At 46.3% G+C, this 21,784-nt stretch overlaps 1 protein-coding gene across 4 annotated transcripts in view; it reads left to right on the forward strand.

The window, feature by feature from the left end:
* The window catches only part of LOC119178056 (uncharacterized), a 697,593-nt gene that overhangs the window by 566,185 nt on the left and 109,624 nt on the right, over positions 1-21,784 (forward strand). For all 4 annotated transcript variants that reach the window (XM_075887501.1, XM_075887516.1, XM_075887508.1 and 1 more), the window contains one exon: positions 7,768-7,924. In XM_075887501.1, coding sequence (XP_075743616.1) covers positions 7,768-7,924 — 157 coding nt within the window. The remainder of the gene's footprint in view (positions 1-7,767; positions 7,925-21,784) is intronic.

Consider the following 21,784-nt stretch of genomic DNA (forward strand, 5'->3'; position numbering starts at 1 on the left):
TCGGTGGACGCGTTGATGCCCATGGGGTGGCTGTGGACGGCTGGTTGTATGGCTGTAGCGTGGGTGGTTGATGCTGTGTCTGTTCTTGCGGCGGATACGAAGGGGCCATCGGAACCTGGTGGTACAGCGTCAGCATAGCGAATGGTGGACGTCCGAGAGCGGCAGCGTAGCTCATAGGACGCTGCTGAGCATCAGGACTAGCCGTAGACAATGCTTGGTGAATTTCGTCGCGTACGACTTCAGCGATAAACGCGATATGATTTTCAGCAACCGGATTCCGCAACTTCTGCAGTTCCTCGCGAACTATCTCCCTAATCAAGTCTCGCAAGCAGCTCTGACTCTCAGACGTCATGGCGATAGCATTGATTGGGACATTGCAGGACATGCGGTCATATTGCCTGCAGCGTTGATGAAGGGCCCGCTCGATAGCCGTAGCCTCCTTAATGAAGTCAACCACGGTACTCGGAGGGTTGCGCAGTAGCCCGGCAAAAAGCTGTTCCTTGACACCGCGCATGAGGTAACTTAACTTTGTATCTTCGTCATGTGCGGGTTAGCTCGTTGAAAGAGACGAGTCATGTCCTCGGCAAACATTGCAACGGTTTCGTTGGGTTTTTGAACCCGTAGCTCCAGTAACTGCTGCGCACGGTCCCTTCTATCGATATTGGCGAAGGTATCGACGAACTTCTGTCGAAAGTCGGGCCAAGCTGACAGATTGCATTCTCTATTCTCATACCAAGTACGAGCACCGTCGTCAAAGTAGAAATAGGCGCGTGAAAGCTTTTCCTGTTCCTACCACTGATTTACCTTGGCAACACGCTCAGGTCAAGCCAGTCGTGAATGTTTTCGTGGGCACCGCCACTAAAGCGATCAGGAACGAGGGGTTGAAAGAGGGTCACCTGAGATGGGTGCGTCGGAAATCTGCCTTGGGGCACCTGTTGCGAGCTTGCGTTGGGCATTGGTTGAGGTGTGCGGTGCCTAGCAGGTTCTGGCGAGTGAGTCAGCTCTGGCGCGAGGCCTCGCAACCTTTGACTGGAGCGATGCACCGGTGTTTCTACAGGTGACAATGCGTTTGGACTCGATGAGCGGCTCCCAGCGGGCGTGTGGAGCATCAGACAGGGTTGCGGCCCAGCTCCTCCATCACGGTACAACGCGAATAAAACACAGATACACCTTGGGACGACGAAAGCAGCGTGTCCTCAGCAGCTGAGCCACAAGATCGTCTTCTTCGGCCTTGAGAGAAGCTAGAGGCCCACTACCTCGTGCCCCCTAAATTCCCCATCATCGTTATCGTCCACATGTAAACGCGCGTCAATATTCAGACCGCCGAAACATCGATTGTGCACCGCCGCCCGTACCACGTCTCTCTAGCTGAACGAAAAAGCATTGAGGAAAACGTAGACGATATGCTGCAACGAGAGATAATTCGACCCTCAAGCAGTCCTTCAATCATCTCCCATCGTTCTGGTGCGTAAAAAATACGGTTTCGTACAATTTTGCGTCGATTACCGAGGACTCAATAAGATCACTAAGAAGAACGTATACTCCATGCCATGCATCGACGACGCCCTCGATTCCTTACAAGGTGCTGAATACTTTCCGAGCCTCGACTTGTGTTCCGGCTATTGGCAAATCCCCATGCATAAAGATGATAAAGAAAAAAACTGCTTTTACAACCCCGGGCGGCCTTTACGAATTCAGTGTTATGCCGTTCGGTCTATGCAATGCGCCCGCAACTTTTGAGCGCATGATTGACACCGTGCTGCGTGGCCTAAAATGGAAGACTTGCCTATGTTACCTCGATGACGTTGTTGTCTTTTCATCGACGTTTCCTCAACATTTGTAATGCTTGAACGAGGTCCTGACTTGTCTTGCGTGCGCTGGTCTTCAAATTAACACCAAGAAGTGCCATTTCGCCAGCAGATCTATCAAGGTCCTCGGTCATGTTGTGAGCAAGCACGGAATTCGTCCAGACCCTGATAAAACTGCTGCAGTGCTTCGCTTCCTTCGCCCTGACCAACCGAAAGATTTGCAAAGTTTTCTTGGTCTCGCCTCTTACTTTCGGCGATTCATAGAAAACTTTGCCTCCATAGCCACACCACTCCGTAAGCTAGTTGCTTCTGCTATGCCCTTTCAGTGGTCTCAGGAATGTGAATCGGCTTTCGACAGGTTGAAGAGTGCCCTCGCGACCGACCCTGTACTTTCCCATTTTCACGATGATGCACCGACCTTCCTGCACACAGACGCTAGCGCCCCGGTTTAAGAGCCGTGCTCCTGCAACGCGACAACTCTTCGCGAGAGTGAGTCGTTGCATATGCCTGCCGCGTCCTCTCCGCAACCGAGAAGAACTACACGATCACCGAGCAGGAGTGCCTCGCCATCGTTTGGTCAGTGCAGAAATTTTGTCCATATTTGCATGGCCGCCATTTCACTATCGTGACCGACCACCACACTTTATGTTGGCTTTTGACACTCAAAAACTTGTCGGGACGCCTCGGCCGCTGGATTCTACGCCTCCAAGAATATGATTTTGACATCGTATACAAGTGTGGCAGGAAGCATAGTGACGCCGACGCCCTTTTTCGCTGCCCACTACCAGCGGCTCCACTCAGGGTTTCCGCAATCACTTTGCACAACACACCCCCGTAGTCCACGTCTACGGCGGTTTTCTCTCTCGCCTCTATGAACCAGCTGCCTTCGGACGACTCCCGCGATTTTCCTTCCCGACAGTTGGCTGACCCATACTGTCGACGTATTATGTATAGGCTACCTCACTGGCAGTTCCCGTCCAACTAATGCAAGGCTCCGTTGCCAACTCTCGCAATTTAGGCTGGACAACCTGGTGCTGTACCGCAAAATTTACCATCCTGCCGGTAAGCGCTGGGTTCCCATTCTACCCCGATCGCTTCGGTCCGAAGTCCTCAGAGCGCTTCATGACCATCCGACTGCTGGTCACCTTGGTTACCATAAAACCTACGATCGCCTTCGAAGTCGGTTTTATTGGTCAGGCATTACCACTAGTGTAGCTCAGTACGTCGGGTCCTGCACTACCTGCCAATGTAGAAAACTACCAACATCTGCTCCAGCCGGTACACTACAGCCTCTTCCGTGCCCAGCCACACCAATCGAAGTTGTAGGCGTCGATCTTTACGACCCCCTTCCAGTCAGTGCTGCTGGAAACCGGTTGATAGTAACAGCCGTTCACCATTTGACGCGCTACGCCGAGACGGCATCCGTCACTACTGGTTCAGCTTGTGAAATTGCCGATTTCATCCTTCGAGCCTATATACTGCGTCATGGTGCTCCACGTGTATTGCTCAGTGACCGTGGAAGGGCCTTCCTTTCACAACTAGTGAACGAACTTCTTCACACCTCTGGCACAACTCACAAGACTGTCTCTAGGTATCATCATCATCAGCCTGACTACGTCCACTGCAGGACAAAGGCCTCTCCCATGTTCCGCCAGTTAATCCGGTCCTGTGCCTCTAGTAATCATCCCCAGACTAACGTACTCACTCGGCGATTCCACCGCACTTTTGCTGACATGATCGCCACCTATATTCAACCAGACCACAAGAAGTGGGACATAGTTCTAGTATTCGTCACTTTCACCTACAACACGGCCATTCAGCGGACAACCGGCTACTCACCATTTTACCTAGTTTAAGGACGCTCCCCTATTTCTTTCCTGGACGTCTCTTTCTTTACCTGCCAAGCGGACTCATCTCCATCCTCTTCAGAGGAATACATTTTACGACACGCACAGTGGCGCCAATGTGCTGGTATAAACACTGAAGCCCGACAGCAAGACAGAAAGCTAGTTTATGATGAATCGCATCATGCTGTATCCTTCCAACCTGAAGACGAAGTGCTCCTTTTGACGCCTGTCGCACACCTGATTTGTGTAACAAATTTCAGCCACGGTTTATCGGGCCGTACACAGTTCTTGCAGAGACTTCACCAGTGAATTATCGCGTGATGCCACTTGTAGCCCCAGCAGATCGCCGTTATCGAACTACAGAGGTCGTCCACGTCTCCCGTATGAAGTCCATCATGCAACGTTCTTTGTCCCCTTGACTTTCCGTGGCCAGGCTGGCCGCTTTCACGTGGGGGGAATTGGTGTGGGCATTTAGTATACCCATCCTCTTCACCTGTACATTATCATCATTATCATGTGTTGCTCATGCATCCTCATCGTTGTCGCATAGCATCATCATCTTGGTTCGTTCATCGTAGCTGTCGGCTGCCGGTTCCTCGTGCCTAATAAAGGTCATTCAAACCAAGACTTCATAATACTACTTCTTGTTTGTATTGTTCAAGATTCCAGATACAATCTAAAGGTAAAGTCCTTCTTAGTAGCTATGCCGCGTGCCTTAGCCTTATCTCCTGGTTTGAGGCTTGTGCATGTTCGGCGAGGGCATTAGATGACACATTCTCACTTTTCAAATCGTTACTGTGCTGTTTCAGTCATCGCTCGAAGTTCCCAGTCACCAAATTCACAATTGCAGTTCACGCACGAACCTTTTAGATTATGAAAATACTTTTCGCAATTTGTCTTTCACCTTGACAAGAGAGCATTTTAGCTTGTGCGTGAGTGCATGAGCTACTTGTTTGCCGTACTTGCGCAGAACATGGGCCGAAGTCCCACTCGAGCCAGACACATAGGGTATACTGAACTTTTTCGAGCATTGTGATGGGGCTGTGGAAGCTACAACTTTCGTTCAACATAAGACTTAAAGGAGTCTGGGTAGTCACTTCCCCACAGGTTCCGCTGCACACACCCAGTGTCAGGCCATACATAGGTCAACAGGCAACTAGCACCTAAGAAATTGTATATCAGTTTGCATTTAACCTTCTGGGAAAATGGTTTCGTTGCAGTAAAAGAGGGCTAAGCCGTGAAAACACCTACCCAGGAGAGAAATCTTCACTGCTGCGAAGCCTTACTTCAAGGTTAAAGAAACATATTACCCTAACATCAATTCATAATTTTGCAAGTGTAAAAGCTTTTGTACAAGCCTATATGCTCTAATTATAGCAAAGTTTAAAAAACCTAGCAAGTTTCACAGGTTATCATCGAAAGTAAAATTTACTACTATTCAAAGTTCAGTGGCCTGCGCCAACTGGAAAGTGCTGCACCATACTGCTTTGAAAGGGTCTTTTATGCCTAATTTGCACCATTGCTGCGCCACACGGTGGTTTTCGAACAGAAATTTTGGCAGCACACACTGTGAGTCGCCACCTTGCTTTTGTGCTGCTGGGTTTTATACATTTGCGCTACTGCAAAAGCGCGGAATCGGCTGCTCAATTACTCAGACTTTTGCACGATTGCCGAGGCGCCTCTTTTGGTAATCATTGGCAATGAACGAAGGTGATGTGGCGACTACCGTAAAGTGCGCCAGTATGACTTATCGCTGACGAAAAGCCTACGTGTGTGATCTAGTGCCGCTTTAAGCCTGATGATGCTTTTGATAGTCGGCGACTACCCGAGGGTGCTGAGGTGCCAAACGCTGCCGCTTGAATTGTTGAGCGGCCCGTGTTCAGCGTGCACCGCTTCACAGAAACGAAAGCAGCTAGCTGTTGCAAAGTTGAGTGTTGTAAATCACGAGCGTCGAGACAGCAAATGTGCCACACGCTTTCATGAAGCGACAGCCCAAACGCACCTCCGTTTGCTGACAGGACTGCTAGAGCATTGCTTGCAGAAAGCTCGCACTGTCACGTTAACGCTACAGGCTTCTCGCTGCATCTGTGCAGGGTCTGAAGCGGAATGGGCGCATGCAACTAGCCAGTAAATGATCTGCTCCCTGCGACCGTACCGCATTTAAAAACGAGACCGTCAGTTTTCGCTTAGTAGCAGATCGCGGTGCACGTTTATTGCGGACAGCAGATTATGTTCGTTTTGTCGCTATGTCGGTTGCTGTGTTGGCTGCATATTCTGGACTCTGCAGTAGTTTCAAAATGCTCCTTGGTGTCACTTCCTCTATGTTTAGTGTCGGCCACTGCGTGCCATTGGACGCTCTTGTGAGAATGTCAATCATTTCTGAGCGTTAGCAAAAAGAAAAAAAAAATGGCTTCGTGGTGGGCACTTTGGGCAATATTTGCTGTGGCACTGTTTTTATTCCTTCTCTAGCAGTGATCGTGCACATGGAGAAATGCAAATTAGAGCTGGGTCATAGGTGTGCGCATGGGGTGTGGAGTAAGGGAGCACAAAGCCAGCCCCATACATTGACATTAGGCAGGGAGTGAGAAGGGGATGCAAAGTCAGCCCGTACCTTGACGTACTAGAGAGGGAGGGCTGCAAAAAAAACCTTCCCCCCCCCCCCCCCCCCCAATGGACGCTCACGTACAGTCGCATTCCCGGCAGGTTCTCGCCTTGTATGTGCGCATTTGCATTTGCATTTTGACCTTAAGGAGGTTTTACTGTAACGAGATTTGAATGTCTTTGCGTGAGTGCATGTGTGTGTGCACTGCAATGCACTTCATGCTGCAGCTAGCTTGTTGGTGCAATATCTTTAACTATCTTATTTCACCACTTCTGTACATAATCCTACATTCCTTTATTTATTTTTTGTGCTTATATTGTGGGCTTGCTGCTTTCTGTATAAATGATTTTGGAAGTTGAGGGAACATTAAGCAAAATAAAGCTAAATTTTCTTTCTCTGTGTGTGTCGTAGAAAGCCCATGTGTGCTCCAAACGCTGAGGTTGCTGCTCCCAAAGCCAACTTTGCCTGCTCCAGTGGCTGATCCGAAATGCTAGAAGTCATTCCTACCACTGAAAGTTGTTTCCACTTCCTTCAAACAGAAAGTATAAAATAAAAAATGCATTTGCACAGGCCTTGTTTCAATTCTGACAAAATTATGTGCAGTTTAGTCAGGTCATCACAGATATGTCCGATTTTATGGGTAATTTTTGATATATACCATTCCGATTTGGTTCTAAGTTATTCAGCCAAATTCACTATTTGCTTAGAATTTACTTCAAACCTAAAATTCACTATTGGCATGAGCAGAGTATTCATCCAACAACCTTAAGATTTGGCTTTTCCGTTTTTTTTTTTTTTGAACGAAGTAAATAGAGGGCGGCTGACACTAGCGACACAAGGCTGAAACTACAGCAAAGCTAGTGTCTGAGCCAGTTTTTTCAGTCTTTGCTAGTGATATTTTTTCAAATAGTTTTTGCAATTCAATTTGATTCGCACCATAATTTGACTATTCAGGCTTCCAGAATGAAACTGTATGGTCAGTGTCAAATTTTTCTGACTCTTTTAAGGGCTGAGAAATTATTTTAAAAATTGGGTGGTCAAGAAAAACAAATTCATACATTTCCACTCCACTCAAGTGTACAAACCACCACAGCCACATTGGAAATAGCGTTAATGCCTCCCAGCATCGGGGATTTTGGCTCATGCCCAAGCTTTCGTAAATACAGTCAGCACCTGCCGGGAACCCTGCTTAACTAAGTAAATTATTCGACCAAAATCTGTATTCGCTCTGAACCTAAAATTCACTATTCACACAAGTTTAGAATATACCAAAAACTGTTTCTGAATTATCGTGTTTTACGGGATCATACTAGCAGGTGAAAGCTGAGCACAACTCTATTGGGTCATTTTTTTCGTTTCCCATTGTAAATGTTATGGCTGAGAAACCCTGTGAAACGGAATGGTACGAATGAGGTTCTTCGTTGTCATGCAGCCGGTGTTTCTCTTTTTTGTCCTCGAGTGTCAGAGTGGTTCGTTCCAGGCATTTTCTAAAACATTGCTGATGATGCAGGCAGCGCAGCCTTGGACGCAAGCTGCATATACTGGGCATCACCACCGTGGGTGCGCTGGCATCGATGACCTGTGCACAAGCACTCCAGCTGCCCGTGCGAGCTCCACGCGTGGCGTCTTTGCGCAAGGCCCTCGAACAGTACTCGATGCCTAATGAGGTAAATCGCACCTATTTATTTAGGAGGGGTTTGTGCTCGGGAAGCAGGCAGGCCTCCGGACCAATGCAGTACAGTATTGAGCGTACTTGCACATCTGGCTATGCTTGGGTCCATCCCAAAATCACTGTTGTGGCACATTCACAAAGTGAAAGAGGGCCAACGGCTGCAAGTTGATGTCGTACTGTCTTGGTGGCTCACTGTGGTGCCAACCGGTTGTGGCAAGACTTTTTAAAGCCGGGGGCGTGCAACGCCATGAGGCATGGTCAATACTGCGGAGAATGCCAACATAGGCCAACGAAATATGACACATGCTTTTATAGCAGCCAAAAAAAGAGAGCTCAACTCTGGCAGTCTCGTCACTCAAAATTTGGAAATACTTGAAACGAACATCTACTTTACCTTGTGTAACCTGCCTAATCTAGTTGTACGCAGTGCACAGCTGCTGCACCATGAAACCGCCTCGTCAGTACCGCGACGAAACACACTTCAGCACTTAGGTACAGTATGGGCCGCTTATGATGTAAGTTGCAGAGGTCGTGAATATTCGCATCATAAGCGATACCGCACTACAACCTAAATGGTCTTTTTCAAGGGCCACACTTGCGCAGAACTTCTTGAGTATGCAGCCTCGTGTTTCCAATAATGTAAGTACTGCATGTGATGCGTGGTGCTTACAATCATCGGATTTTCTCAAAGTATAAAAAAATTTAGCATTTAATGACCCACATTTTCAATTAAATGAATCTAACAAAAGAAAGCACCATCGCGAAATTTCGCTTGCTGCTTCTCAGACTGCCTCAATTATGCACTTTACACGGAAAGTTATGTCGAATCAGGTTTGAAACTTCACGCGCTAAGATACCAATCATTCGGTTTCATAGTCGCCCAGCCAATTTCAAGACATCGCAATCCAATCGCCAGCAACCATTCGACTGCTACACAAGCACCCTCATTTTTATTTACGATTGTATCCCTTCCCTTCAATTGCAGCCGCCACACATAGTTTCGTGCATTCCATTCCAAACTGCAACTTATATAGCAAGTGACCGTTATCAAAATGCAACCAATCCTGATTAGGCCTAGCCTGCCATGTTATGGTGGGAAGTTTCTCCGAAACATGAAATCGAAAAGACTGCACTCAAGCGCTGAACCAAGGACAGCATACGTGATATGAAGTTCGCGCTTGCGGCCAGGAGATCAACGACAAAAGAACACCAAGCTTTTGTAAGACCGTGCACTGGCAGCAAAAGTGAAAGCTCGCATCATAAGGCCGTAAAAGTTTTAAAATTTACGGATGTGGTAGCAAACAGAATATCTGTAGTAAGCTCGATAACAATGATGCTTTTCCCAACATAAGGACGTGATTGTGCATGACATGTTCAGTTGCGTTTGGCCGGCACCTAGCGGCCTGAGCCACGCTAGTGAAGCTAGTACACTGTAGCTGCATCAGCACTGGTGCAAAGACTTATCCGTTGCTTAAGGGGAGATGCGGGTTGAAAAATGCGAGTTTTTTTTCAAAATTACCAGTTTTTAATTTTTACCTGTTTTGATAAGATTAGTACCTGTATTGTTATGAAAAAAAATACGGGTCGAGATTTAACTGGAAATGCTTTAAAATTGCATCTAAAGAGCACAAGGTGCCTGTTAAAAGGTCCAAAGTGTACAGTCTACGTGCAGCTTGCCACCGATAATGCGCCGCCGCTCGCCATTGTTGATCGCATTAGCTGAAGAGTCGAGCCTCACTATTCAAGCAACAACAGTTTCCCTCGCTGATGCGACGCAAGAAATTATAAAAAGAAGCACACTTTTGTGCGTTTTTCGAGCGTCGCGACTGGCTTATCACGTGGTACGTATCGGGGACCGCCATTGGCCGCTGCGCGCCTTTATGTGCTGTGAAGCCTATTTGCGGGGTCTATGTCTTGTTGAGCAGCGCAGCTGAACATTGCTTTTCTCATGTAATTATCTCCGTTATGAAGGAAGAAAGCATTGCTCGCAAGTGAAAGCCGTTGTGCGGCTTTCACTTGCGACCAATGCATAAAAATTAAACCATCTTGCGATCAATGTCAAACTTGTGGTCAATGCATCAAAATCAAAATCAATGCATCAAAAGTCATTCACACCCGTCAGCCGGAAAGTTCATGATGCAACAATGAACCACGTCGGCACCAATCTTGCGAGATTGAAAGAGCTCGCAATGAGAGAACTTAGCGAGGACGACATCGCCATTATGTACGAGGGTATGTGGCACAAACATGGCCGTAAAATGGCATGACCCTGGACTTAGTTTGTATTTCGCAGTCCTGTCGAACTTCTTCCTAGCTTGAATTTGGCACAAGGCTCTGCCAGATAGAGTGGAAGTTTGGCAAGCGTTTCATGGCCCTGTCTGTGCCCGAAATGTCTGTGAGGAGTCGGCTCGAAAACGCCGAGAGGGACAAACTCATGGGGCTGGCGTATTTTAGTCGCAGTGGCCACTACAAGAAGGGTTGTTCTTTTTGGTTTGCAAATTTCATCAAATTTAATGATATCTTTCATAAATAAAAACTTGACTTCAACTTTAAAACTTGTTTTTCTCAAAACACAAATTTCGTCATTTTTTTTTCAATGTGCCTCTCTTTTTTAGGGCACTTCTAGTGCTCGGATCTGCATGAAATTTTGCCCAAATTTTTTTCCAAAGTATAGCGAATGCAATTATCTAGTTAAAGTTTCAATACTTTATTGTATACTAATAAAATTCCATGTAAACCTTTACTAGGATAGGTGACATATGGACTTTTTACGTCTTATTTTTCACCCATAATACATATTTTGTACGTGCTTCCTAATTAGTTATTTGAATTCTACACTTTATTTAAAAAATTATGAACTATAAATAGTTACAAATTACGGAAGTTCAGAAATAAAAAGAGGGGGGGCAAGAGGGTTAAAGTTTTCACTTTGTCGTTTCGCAGAGATAAAAGTAAGCAACTTGCCAGAAAACTAATTATATATTTGAAATCAGCTTAAAAAGTTCAGTAAACAGCTCAAGTTTAATTTCTCTAGGGTGAATATTTAAAAAAAAGTGTCTTCGAGTAGCATCTCCCCTTAAGCAACAGCTTTCCTCCTTTACGCTGCAAATCTGCGCAGTGTGCCGCAGTCCTTTTTTTTTTCTCCCTTCGTTTCCGGCACTATATGCAGTTATAAAAGGTCTACACTGTTGTCTTTCTTTTTTTTCTTCTTTTTAATAGTGCCTTGCACCCTTCTAGTATTTGGATTTGCTGCAAAATTATTTACCATTATTTGTCATTCGCTTTGTATCAAGAAAGTGATACTTGCATAAGCCCACTCTAGAACATACACATAACAAGCATTATATTTTCTAGGGCTGAGGATAGGAGGGTGATCGACCCCTATTTAAAAATATGCTCAGTCGGAAAAATATGTAATGGCCTAGTTGTTGCTTGCTATGACAAAGTAATAGAACGTCTTCAGGAGCTAGACGTTGCATTCTAGTGAACTATAGCCGCCGACCCATTTTCCCGGCAAGGACCGCGAGGAGTCCGAGAAATTGAACAGTTCGAAAAAATGGTGATGCCGTGAACATGAAGTTTATTAGAAAAGCCTAAAAAAAATCCCCAATAACACTATGCTTTATGCTGCTTTTGGGGACGAGCAAATTTCCATTTGGAAATTCCTATTTGGGCTACGGTAGCAAAGTCCTATTTGGACTACGGTAGCATCATTGGCAAGTGCGTTGGCAAATTCCTGCCACCGACTGTTGCGGGCGGCAATGTTGGTGGCTCCATGGGACCAAGCAAACAAAACTTGATGCCGGTCCCAAATGGATGCATGCAACATCTCGCTTGTTTGGTGAGATTTAACAACTCAGTCTGAGCTTCTTTTACCTGCACCGACAGCAAACAGTACGTGAGTTTCCAGCGTTCTGCCACCATCAAAACACCCCCCGCAGGGGCGCCTGCGCAAGTAGGCGGTTGGTGTGTAGCGACACCACGGACCCGAGCTAACGGGGGAGTTTTGACTCCCTCCCAAGCCTAGCCGTGCGTGGCTTTGCTGTGTCCGGGGAAAAGGGGATCCTGGGGGTTGAGCCGACGCTGGGTGATTGGACCATTAAGGCCCCCCGGCAGAGGCAACACACCCCTTTGGCCCCGGCTTCACGTAGACAGCACCCCTGAGCTGACCCACCCAGGGGAAATCGGCAGTCGCCTTTTCCTATCTCTCTCTCTCTCTACATCTTCGTCTTTCTTTCTTTTTTAGCTTTCCTGTTTACTTCTCTCTTCTGCTTACTTCCAATTTTCTCGGCAGCAAGGGTTAACCCTGTACAAATAGCCTACCTTGGCCTAGGCGCATTGGTTTATAGCAGGGTTGTACGGCTGACGTCTGCAAGCTTTCAGCATCCGCAAACTTGCAGCGTCCCCTTGTTGGGCTCCGTGGTGGGTGGCCGCCAACGCTGCTGAACAACATACAATTAGCATGCAGAAAGCATTCCCTTTACTTAGTGATCGTGCCTCCTCAAAGCGGGTACACAACGAAGGTATCAATTTTTTCATCCGGCCAAGACAAATGTTTTCTCATTTCCACGTTATACACTGCGAAAAAACTAACAAGCAAGCCAGAACTGTATCCCCCTTCGTAGTGGCTAGATGTTTAACCGAAACTCTCGGTGCTGGGTACAAGGTTACCAAGATGGCCAGCGGAGATCTACTCCTTGAGATACGTGACAAAGATCAATTCGATAAACTGAACACCCTCACAACGTTCGGAGACACACCCATCAGTATTACGCCACACAGGTCCATGAACTCATCTCGCGGGGTTGTATCGGACGCAGATTTGCTTGACCTGACCGAAGCTGAACTTCTGGAAGGATGGAAGAGCCAGAACGTGACAAACGTACAGCGTATTAAGATAAGAAGAGATCAAAAAGAAATACCAACCAAACACTTAGTACTGACCTTTGCTTCGAGCGATTTGCCGGAAACCATTCAGACTGGGTATACAAAGACATCCGTGAGGCCATATATTCCCAACCCCCGCCGTTGCTTCCAATGTCAGAGATATGGCCACGGCTCACAAAGCTGTCGTGGCCGGAAAACTTGTGCTCTGTGTGGAGTCGTGGGCCATGCCTCCGACAACTGCGAAGCACCTGCACACTGTGTGAACTGTGGTAATAATCATGCCGCGTACTCGCGTTCCTGTTCTTTCTGGAAAAAAGAAAAGGAGATCATCACTTTAAAGATAAAAGAAAACATTACATTTAAAGAAGCAAGAAAAAGAGTCTCGCCATTTTATGGCCCCACATATGCTGATGCGGCGCGCCAGGGGGCAGTGTCGCACCAGCCCTCGCCACTCCTTCGGCCTGCGCAGAGCGAGCCATTGGCTGTGGCGCCTGCCCCCAAGGCGGCAGTAGGTGAGTCTACTCTGCCTGCTATTGAAGAGAGACCAGAGACTCCAGGTTCCTCGGGTCTCAAGGCCTCACCTCGCCAGGCGAGGCCCAAGCTTCGAAAAAGCAGCTCGCATGAGCGGGCATCCAGTGCCTCTGAGGAGGCAATGGATACGGCGGCACCCCTTGTGCCAAAAGAACGGCGCGGCTCTCTGGAGCGCGCCAAGAGAACTAAAAAGCTCATAACAGGGCCTGATAATAGCCCTGTTGTTTGAGCTCGACCTTTCAGCTTAAACAAGTCACTCTCGTAACGTACACACAGCACTACTTTACTTCCAATATGGAAACACAAATTATACATTGGAACATCAGAGGACTGCTTAAGAACCTCGACGACGTCCAAGAGCTTTTATACAAACACTCACCTCAAGTGCTGTGTGTACAGAAAACACACCTAAAATCCTCCAATACAAATTTTTTACGTGCTTACGTCTTATACCGAAAGGACCGAGATGATGCTGTTGCGTCATCCGGTGGCGTAGCCATTATTATTAACCAAGTAGTAGCGTGTACACATTTACCACTCCAGACATCCCTTGAGGCGGTGGCTGTTCGAGCGGTACTTTTAAACAAACTCGTCACCATCTGCTCTTTGTATGTACCTCCCCACCACCGTCTTCAAAGACGTGAATTTCAGACGAACTGCCTGAATCCTATTTGCTTCTTGGGGACCTAAATGCACATAGGGAACTGTGGGGCGATTCTCGCTGTGATGCACGAGGTCGTCTCATGAACAATTTCTCTTCTCTTCCGGTGCCTGTTTGTTGAATAGGAAAGAGCCAACATACTATGACGTTGCCAACAAAACTTACTCGTCTATAGACCTCAGCATCGTATCACCTTCACTCCTACCCCTACTGAAATGGAAAATCATAAATAATCTATATGGAAGTCACCATTTTCCTGTAGTGTTGAGTTCACAAACAACATATGAATGTCCTCTACATGTTCCCAAATGGCTGATAAACAAAGCAGACTGGGAACAGTTCCACAACACTACACGTTTGAGTTGGACAGACATATGTAGGTTAAACATAGATGAAGCTGTGCTTCACAGCTTTTCTAACTGACGCAGCAGCCAGGTGCATACCGCAAACATCTGGAATGCCCGGCAAACGACACATCCCATGGTGGAACTCAGAGTGTCGTAATGCGCGAAAGGAACAGAACAGGGCATGGAGATTGCTTCGTAACTCACCAACAGCCCAAAATCTTGACACCTTCAAGAAAATAAAGTCTCAAGGAAGAAGAACGCATCGGCAGGCCAGAAGAGAAAGCTGGCAGAAGTTTTTGTCAGGGATCAATTCATACACACAGGAGGCTAAAGTCTGGAACATGGTCGGTAGGATAGCAGGGAAACAAGTACACACACTTCCACTCGTAAACACTCAAGGTGATACCTTGGAAGATCAGGCAAACTTCCTCGGGGCACATTTTGAACGGGTATCCAGCTCGTCCCACTATACTGACACTTTCCAAAAATACAGAACAAGAATAGAAAAGCAGAAACTCTAACACAAATCCACAAGATACGATGCATATAACCAAGCTTTCAGTCTAGCGGAGCTCCGAACATCTCTAAACTCCTGCAGTACTTCTGCCCCAGGTTCTGACCGTGTGGTGTATGAAATGTTAAAAAACCTACCAGCCGAAACACGAAAAACCTTACTTTGTACAATGCTATCTGGTTTTCTGGCACTATCCCTACCTCCTGGAAAGAGGCTATTATTATTCCCATTTTGAAAGAGGGCAAGGATGCTTCTTTAGCTTCAAGTTATAGGCCTATTGCGCTTACAAGCTGCTTGTGCAAAGTATTCGAAAAAATGATAAACTGCCGACTTGTACATTTGCTTGAAACAAACAATTTGCTCGGCCAATTTCAGTGCGGGTTTCGAGAGAGTAGATCCACCACAGACCACCTTGTTCGTATCGAGGCACAGATCAGAGATGCCTTTGTCCATAAACAATATTTTCTCTCTGTGTTCCTCGATATCGAAAAGGCTTATGATACAACATGGCGTTTCGGAATTCTAAGAGACCTGTCCCACCTTGGTGTGCGCGGAAGAATGTTTCATATAATCGAAAGCTACCTGTCAAACCGAACATTCCGTGTCCGTCTGGGCAGTGTGCTCTCCTAAGCATTTGTCCAGGAAACAGGTGTGCCACAAGGTGGTGTGCTTAGTTGCACACTTTTTATTATTAAAATGAATTCTTTGCACTTGTCCATTCCCCGCAATATGTTCTATTGTACATATGTCGACAACGTTCAGCTTGGCTTCAAGTCATGCAACTTGGCCATGTGTGAGCGGCAGGTTCAGCTGGGTTTAAATAAGGTCTCCAAATGGACAGATGAAAACGGATTTCGACTTAACCCACAAAAAAGCACGCGTGTCTTGTTCTCTCGAAAGAGAGGCATGCACTCGGAACCTGACATTCGACTGAACGGGCAACGTCTGTTCGTCAAAGCCGAGCATAAATTCTTAGGCTTAATCTTGGACAACAAGTTGACCTTCGTACCGCACATCAAGTATTTAAAAACAAAATGTTTAAAAGCCATGAATGTTATAAAAGTGTTGTCACGTACTACTTGGGGTAGTGATAGGCAATGCCTCATGAATCTGTATCGAAGCCTCATTCGCACCCGCTTAGATTATGGGGCCGTTGTTTATCAGTCTGCAACTCAAAGTGCTTTGAAGATGCTGGACCCCGTGCACCATTTGGGCATTCGCCTTTCTACGGGTGCTTTTCGCAACAGCCCTGTAGAAAGCCTTTACATTGAGTCAAATGAATGGTCGCTTCATCTACAGAGAACTTACATGTCCTTTGTATATTTTCTTAAGGTGAAAGCAGACAAGAAGCACCCCTCGTACTCTACTATTAATGATCTGTCGAGCTCCATTCTGTTTCAAAACAGGCCTTCGATGAGGCAGCCCTTCTCAGTTCGCCTGAAGTGTCTAGCTGAAGAAACTGAAGTGTCACTTGAACACAGTTTAATGGCTCCTGTAGCATACCCGCCACCGTGGCAGTGGCAGACTATAGACTGCGATGTGTCTTTCCTAGAAGTCACAAAACATGCACCTATTGCCCATATCTGAACATACTTTCTGGAACTTCAACACAAATACACACGTCCTGAGTTCTTCACAGATGCCTCCAAGACTACCGTATTTACTCGATTGTAACGCGCACCCGATTTCCACAGCGAAAAAAAAACAAAAACGTAAGACATCGATTGCAACGCGCACCCATTTTTCTCGCTGGCCCGCACGATCACACCACTCGAAAAAATGACTCCTTTCGGGAGCGTCTTCCATTTAAATATGAGGTACGGGCGAAGCTTGTGCCCATCTGACGTGTAACAGAGCATTTTCGTCACTGTAGTTTTACCGTGGACCGATGTCAGCACTCAAACTTGCTTCGCCCTCTTCTCGACGGTTGTGGTGCCAGGCATGTCGAAGTAAAGAGGCGTCTGGTCGGCATTCCCGATTTGCCCAAGCAGGTAGCCGTTGTTGCGCCGCTAGTTTAGGACGAACCTCTGAAAACTGTGAAGCTTTTCATCGTACTCCTCCGCAAAACTTTTCGCATATGCATGTTCCCCTTTGGAGGGAAAAGCCGTTCCTCTTCATAAAGCTAGTTAGCCAGCACCTGCTCGCTTTAAACTGGCTCCGCATTGGACCTTTTTCTAAGACTAATTGCATAGCCCGTGCTTGGAGCAGTTCTGTCGTCATGGGCCGCTGTGCCGCTCGCTGCTCAAGCACATACTCGCCGAGCAGCTCTTTAATTTGCAGAAACCGACCCTGCAGTGGTCCACTGAAGCCTTTGCGTGAAGCTTTGCTGTCGACAATCTTCTGCTTTTGTTTCCGCCGGTCCCGCACGCACGTTTCGGGAACTCCGAACGATTGCGATGCGGCCCGATTTCCGTCCGTTTCTGCACACGCGATGACTTTTCTTTTAAAAGCGGCATCGTGGTGCACTCGAGTTTTTGAAGTCGGCCCTTCCATGCCGTCGATGCTAATGCACTACAAGATGACGAACTCCTCAGCACATGTACGAAGTGCCGCACATGGGAAACACATAGGCAGAAATGGCCGACGCGCCATGCCGACGCACGTAGGGGGCGGCCATTTTGGATTTGCCGATGGCAATAGATTGACCGTAATTTTTTCGTTCGTACTCGATTCTAACGCGCATGCGATTTATGAGCTCGCTTAACCGGAAAAAAGGTGCGCGTTAGAGTCGAGTTATTACGGTAACTCCTCTGTGTCCTACGCTGCTGTCGGCCCATCCTTTTCGGATGCTGGCCCTCTACATCCAGGCACAAGTATTTTCACAGCGGAAGCTTACGCGATACTTGTGGCACCTAAACACATCAAACAATTACAAATACAAAAAGCAGTAATTTATACAGACTCCCTCAGTGTGGTAACGGCTCTGCACAGTCTTAAAAAACAAAAAAACCCGGTCCTTGTCTCACTTAACTCCATTTTGTGCACACTCTACACACTCAAACAACATGTTGTAGTGTGCTGGGTGCCAGGGCACCGTGAGATCCAAGGCAACGTGAGGGCGGATCAGCTCGCTGCATCCGTCCATGAAAACACTGCCCCTACACCCATATTAATCCCGGCCCTTGATCTTAAGCCGTCTCTCAAACGAAACCTCAGGGACTACTGGCAGAGCAAGTGGGATACACACACACAAAACAAACTACACGTTATCAAGCCACACCCTGGCCATTGGCCACCAGTATCAAAATCGCGTCATACAGAGGTAATACTAACGAGACTCAGGATAGGACACTCATACACGACACACACACATCTTTTGTCTGGTGGTGATCCACCATTGTGTGATAAATGTGGTGAGGCATTAACAGTTCTTCACGTTTTAATTCAATGTAAACAGTTAGACACTCTAAGAAGACAACACTTTCCATTACCCTACCGACAACATATACCTTTACACCCTGCAATGTTCGTTGGTAGGGAACCGCTTTTTAGTAATAAATCATTGTTAGCGTTTTTAAAAGAAATTCATAATTTTCATATCATATACCCGGGCATCCCGTAGCACAACCTCTCCAGAGAGGTTTTTGCTGCGATGGCTACACAGGAAAGCACTTGCCTCACGGCCCTTGGACGCAAGGTTATGAACGAGTGAGGTACTTGTGCTAATGCCATACATGTCCACCATCGTTTTTCATTATCACCAACTTTTGTCACCTATTCACACCACCCACACCTTTCACGGCGTGGTCATGATTTTATTACTTGTATGTTTTTACCTGCCTTACTGCGAGGAATTTTATGGCCCTTATACAGCCGCTAATCACAATCATTGTCCACATTCTTTGTCCCATGAACTGGCGCTCTTTTGCCATCAAATGGCCCTTGCGCCAAAAAACACCACATATCATCATCACCATCAAAACACTAGCGTCGCGGCTGCAATCGAACCCACGTGTTTCAGGTCAGACGTTAAGCGTCGTCACCATGGAGTGTTAGTGAGCAATCCCGAACAGCAGCGAGCATGTGATGCACAGTACGGCTCAAACACACTTGGCACACCACTAACAGGATTACGTGCACAATAAACACCAGAAAAGCAAACGTCCAGAAAATAAAAACAACCTACTGGCGTATTAATGATGGTGATTAGGCTGACTGAAAAAAAAAGTTGTGCTGTTTTGCTAGCCAAGAAAAATCAGACATGGACTTCGTAACTAGAAAATTGTGCGCACTTCCAATCTTGGGGGCCACACAACCAGCCACTGCAAGCCAAACTCGACGAAGCCAAGCTCGACCAAGCCAACAACAAATCTAATATGGTGGCTTTCAAGATCGAGCGGCACAGCTTAAAACAAACGATTTAATCTGGAAAATTGAATTTTGGAACATAAATTTATCCAAAAAGCTGCTAGCAAAAATGCATTTGTGCAGTTGGAACCTTTATGGTGCATTTGTTAAATGTGGAATATCCAACAAGTTCGAATTTCTGGAGTTCGAAAAATTCGCCAGCGACTGTATTGCAAGCTGTGCAAAATTAGGAAAAGAGCAACACAAAATAGGACACTTATCTGTTGTGCCCCACCTGTTTTGTCCGTCATCATTCAGTGTGTTGCCCTTTTCATAATTTTACGCAGTTGTTTACCTCATACTGTAAGGGGGCCTGTGTTGTCATGTTTCTGTCATATGAGCAGCAGCTATCAATAGGCTTGCACAAGTAAAAAAAATATAGTCAAGCTGGGTTTGACACTCCCGCTTCTGTGTAGCTACGCCTGTGCTCTTGAATGCCTTGCTGATGCACTGGAGCCAACAAGGCAACCTGTCCAGAGGGTTTCTGTAGTTTATAATGCAGCATATGGTTACACCAGCAGCGCCAACGAAAGCTAGTTCCCGCATTCAGAAACATGGCAAGGATGGTGACGTTGGAATAATGTTCCTAGATATGTCTCACTTGATCACAAATATGGTTGGGCCTACATGGAGGATTAACTTTAAAACAAGTTATCAAACTCGCACGAAACAATAGCTGCATAAATGAAAAGGCTAGGAAGAAGAGGTTGCAATTGAGAATAGCCGATTTCACAACTTGTGCCGATAACTGTTTATGCATGCCTTCATTGTCATTCATAAAACATCCTCTAAGTGTTTTTGCTATGTATGTTTTCTTTCCTGCATTGCCATATGCTCATGTTTTTGACCTTCTGCTTGAAATTTCGCATCATAGTGGGAATGCATGCTCACTGGGAAGTCCTGCTACCTTCTACAAGAAACGTTGGGAATGGCTCTGTCACCTTCTGGCAGAGATAAACAGAGCTAACTTCTAGCATCAGCAAGTCACGCAGCAAGTCACGTGCCCGGTGTGCTACCCCTAGCTACACGAGACTCGAATGGATTGCAGTTGCGACACTGCCGTTAGAGTTAATAACTGTCAACGCAAATTTCTGCCCACAAGGATACCCTTCAGCATTGACATAGACCACATCATTGCAGTTCAAGAATTTTTTGTAAAGAGATTTAGCTCGTTCTTGTCTTCTATGCTCGTGATGAACAGGATGCATATTTTTTGGGATAGAAGGAATATAAAAGTTCTCAAGTAGCCGGTGGGGAGTATTAAACTTCTTAGTCATCGATGCTGGAGTAATATTTAGGAAGTTTAAAATACGCCTCCCAGTGTGGGTGCTCAATAAGCGTAGGTATTGAGCTGTCATGTGGGCTTCTGCGAGCTCGCTAAAGGTATTGAACGAACCTGTAGCCAAAATTTTTTCTGTAGAAGCTGTACTTGGCACTCCAAGAGCAAACTTGTAGAGCTTGCGTATCAGTGAATTTACCTTATCTTCCTCAGGCCTTGTTAGGTGAAGGTACAGGAGGGAGAAGGTGGTTTTACTGATGGCAAATGCTTGTACGAGTCTTAATAAATCTGCCACACGAAGACCTCCGTGCTTATTGGACACTCTTCCTATAAGTCCGGTCGTGTGGTCTATGCTGATAGCAACCGTTTGAAGCATGTAAGTATTGAGTTTGTTCAACTGAATGTGCATGCCTAGTACACGTATTTTGTCTACGACAGAAACTTGCTTCCCATTCAGGTTTATCTGAATGCTAGGTTTGTGGTGCTTATCAGAAGAGATCAGTGAAAGCTCAGATTTATCTGGCGAACACTCGAGGTTCATAAGCCCAGCTGTCGTAGTAACTGCATCTGCGGCCTTTTGTAAGGTATCTTGCATGTAGCCACCGGATCCACCCTTCATCCATATGGTAGTGTCATCGGCATATAAGGAACATTGGAGATCCGGTATTTTAGCTAGCGTCACAGAAATAGACCTCATAGCTAGGTTAAAAAGGAACGACGAGGGGACTGATCCCTGAGGTGATCCAAAGCCACCTAGGGTGATTGGGGGAGAACTTCGGTCATTGAGAATAATGATAGCCGTGCGGTTGCTGAGGAATTCGCGGATATAGTCGTACATTTTCTCGTCTAAGTTAAGGTTACCCACTTCGCGTAAAATGGAGGTATGAGCTACGTTGTTAAACGTAGCGTGCAGGTCGAGCCCTAGAGTGGCTTGGGTGTCTTACTGCCACTTTGAGTAAGGATGTCATGCTTGAGCTTCAGCATGGCATCCTGGCAAAAGGGTTCACCAATCAGCTCTGGTGGGAACAACCGATCATCTTTTGTTTACTTGTTTAAGCGATTAAGAATGACATTTTCGAGGATTTTGCCCAAACATGACATTAAAGAAGTAAGTCTAAGGTTAGCTATGTTTGAGGGCTTATTAGATTTAGGAATAAAAATGACCCTAGCGGTTTTTCATGATTTGGGAAGGGGAGCCAGTATTGAAACAGTGATTGTAGTAGTCAGTGAGGGCAGTGATCGATTGATTGTCGAGATTTCAAAGTAATTTATTAGCTACCTTATGGATA

This window comes from Rhipicephalus microplus, chromosome 1 (assembly GCF_043290135.1).
Source record: "Rhipicephalus microplus isolate Deutch F79 chromosome 1, USDA_Rmic, whole genome shotgun sequence".
NCBI lineage: Eukaryota > Metazoa > Arthropoda > Arachnida > Ixodida > Ixodidae > Rhipicephalus > Rhipicephalus microplus.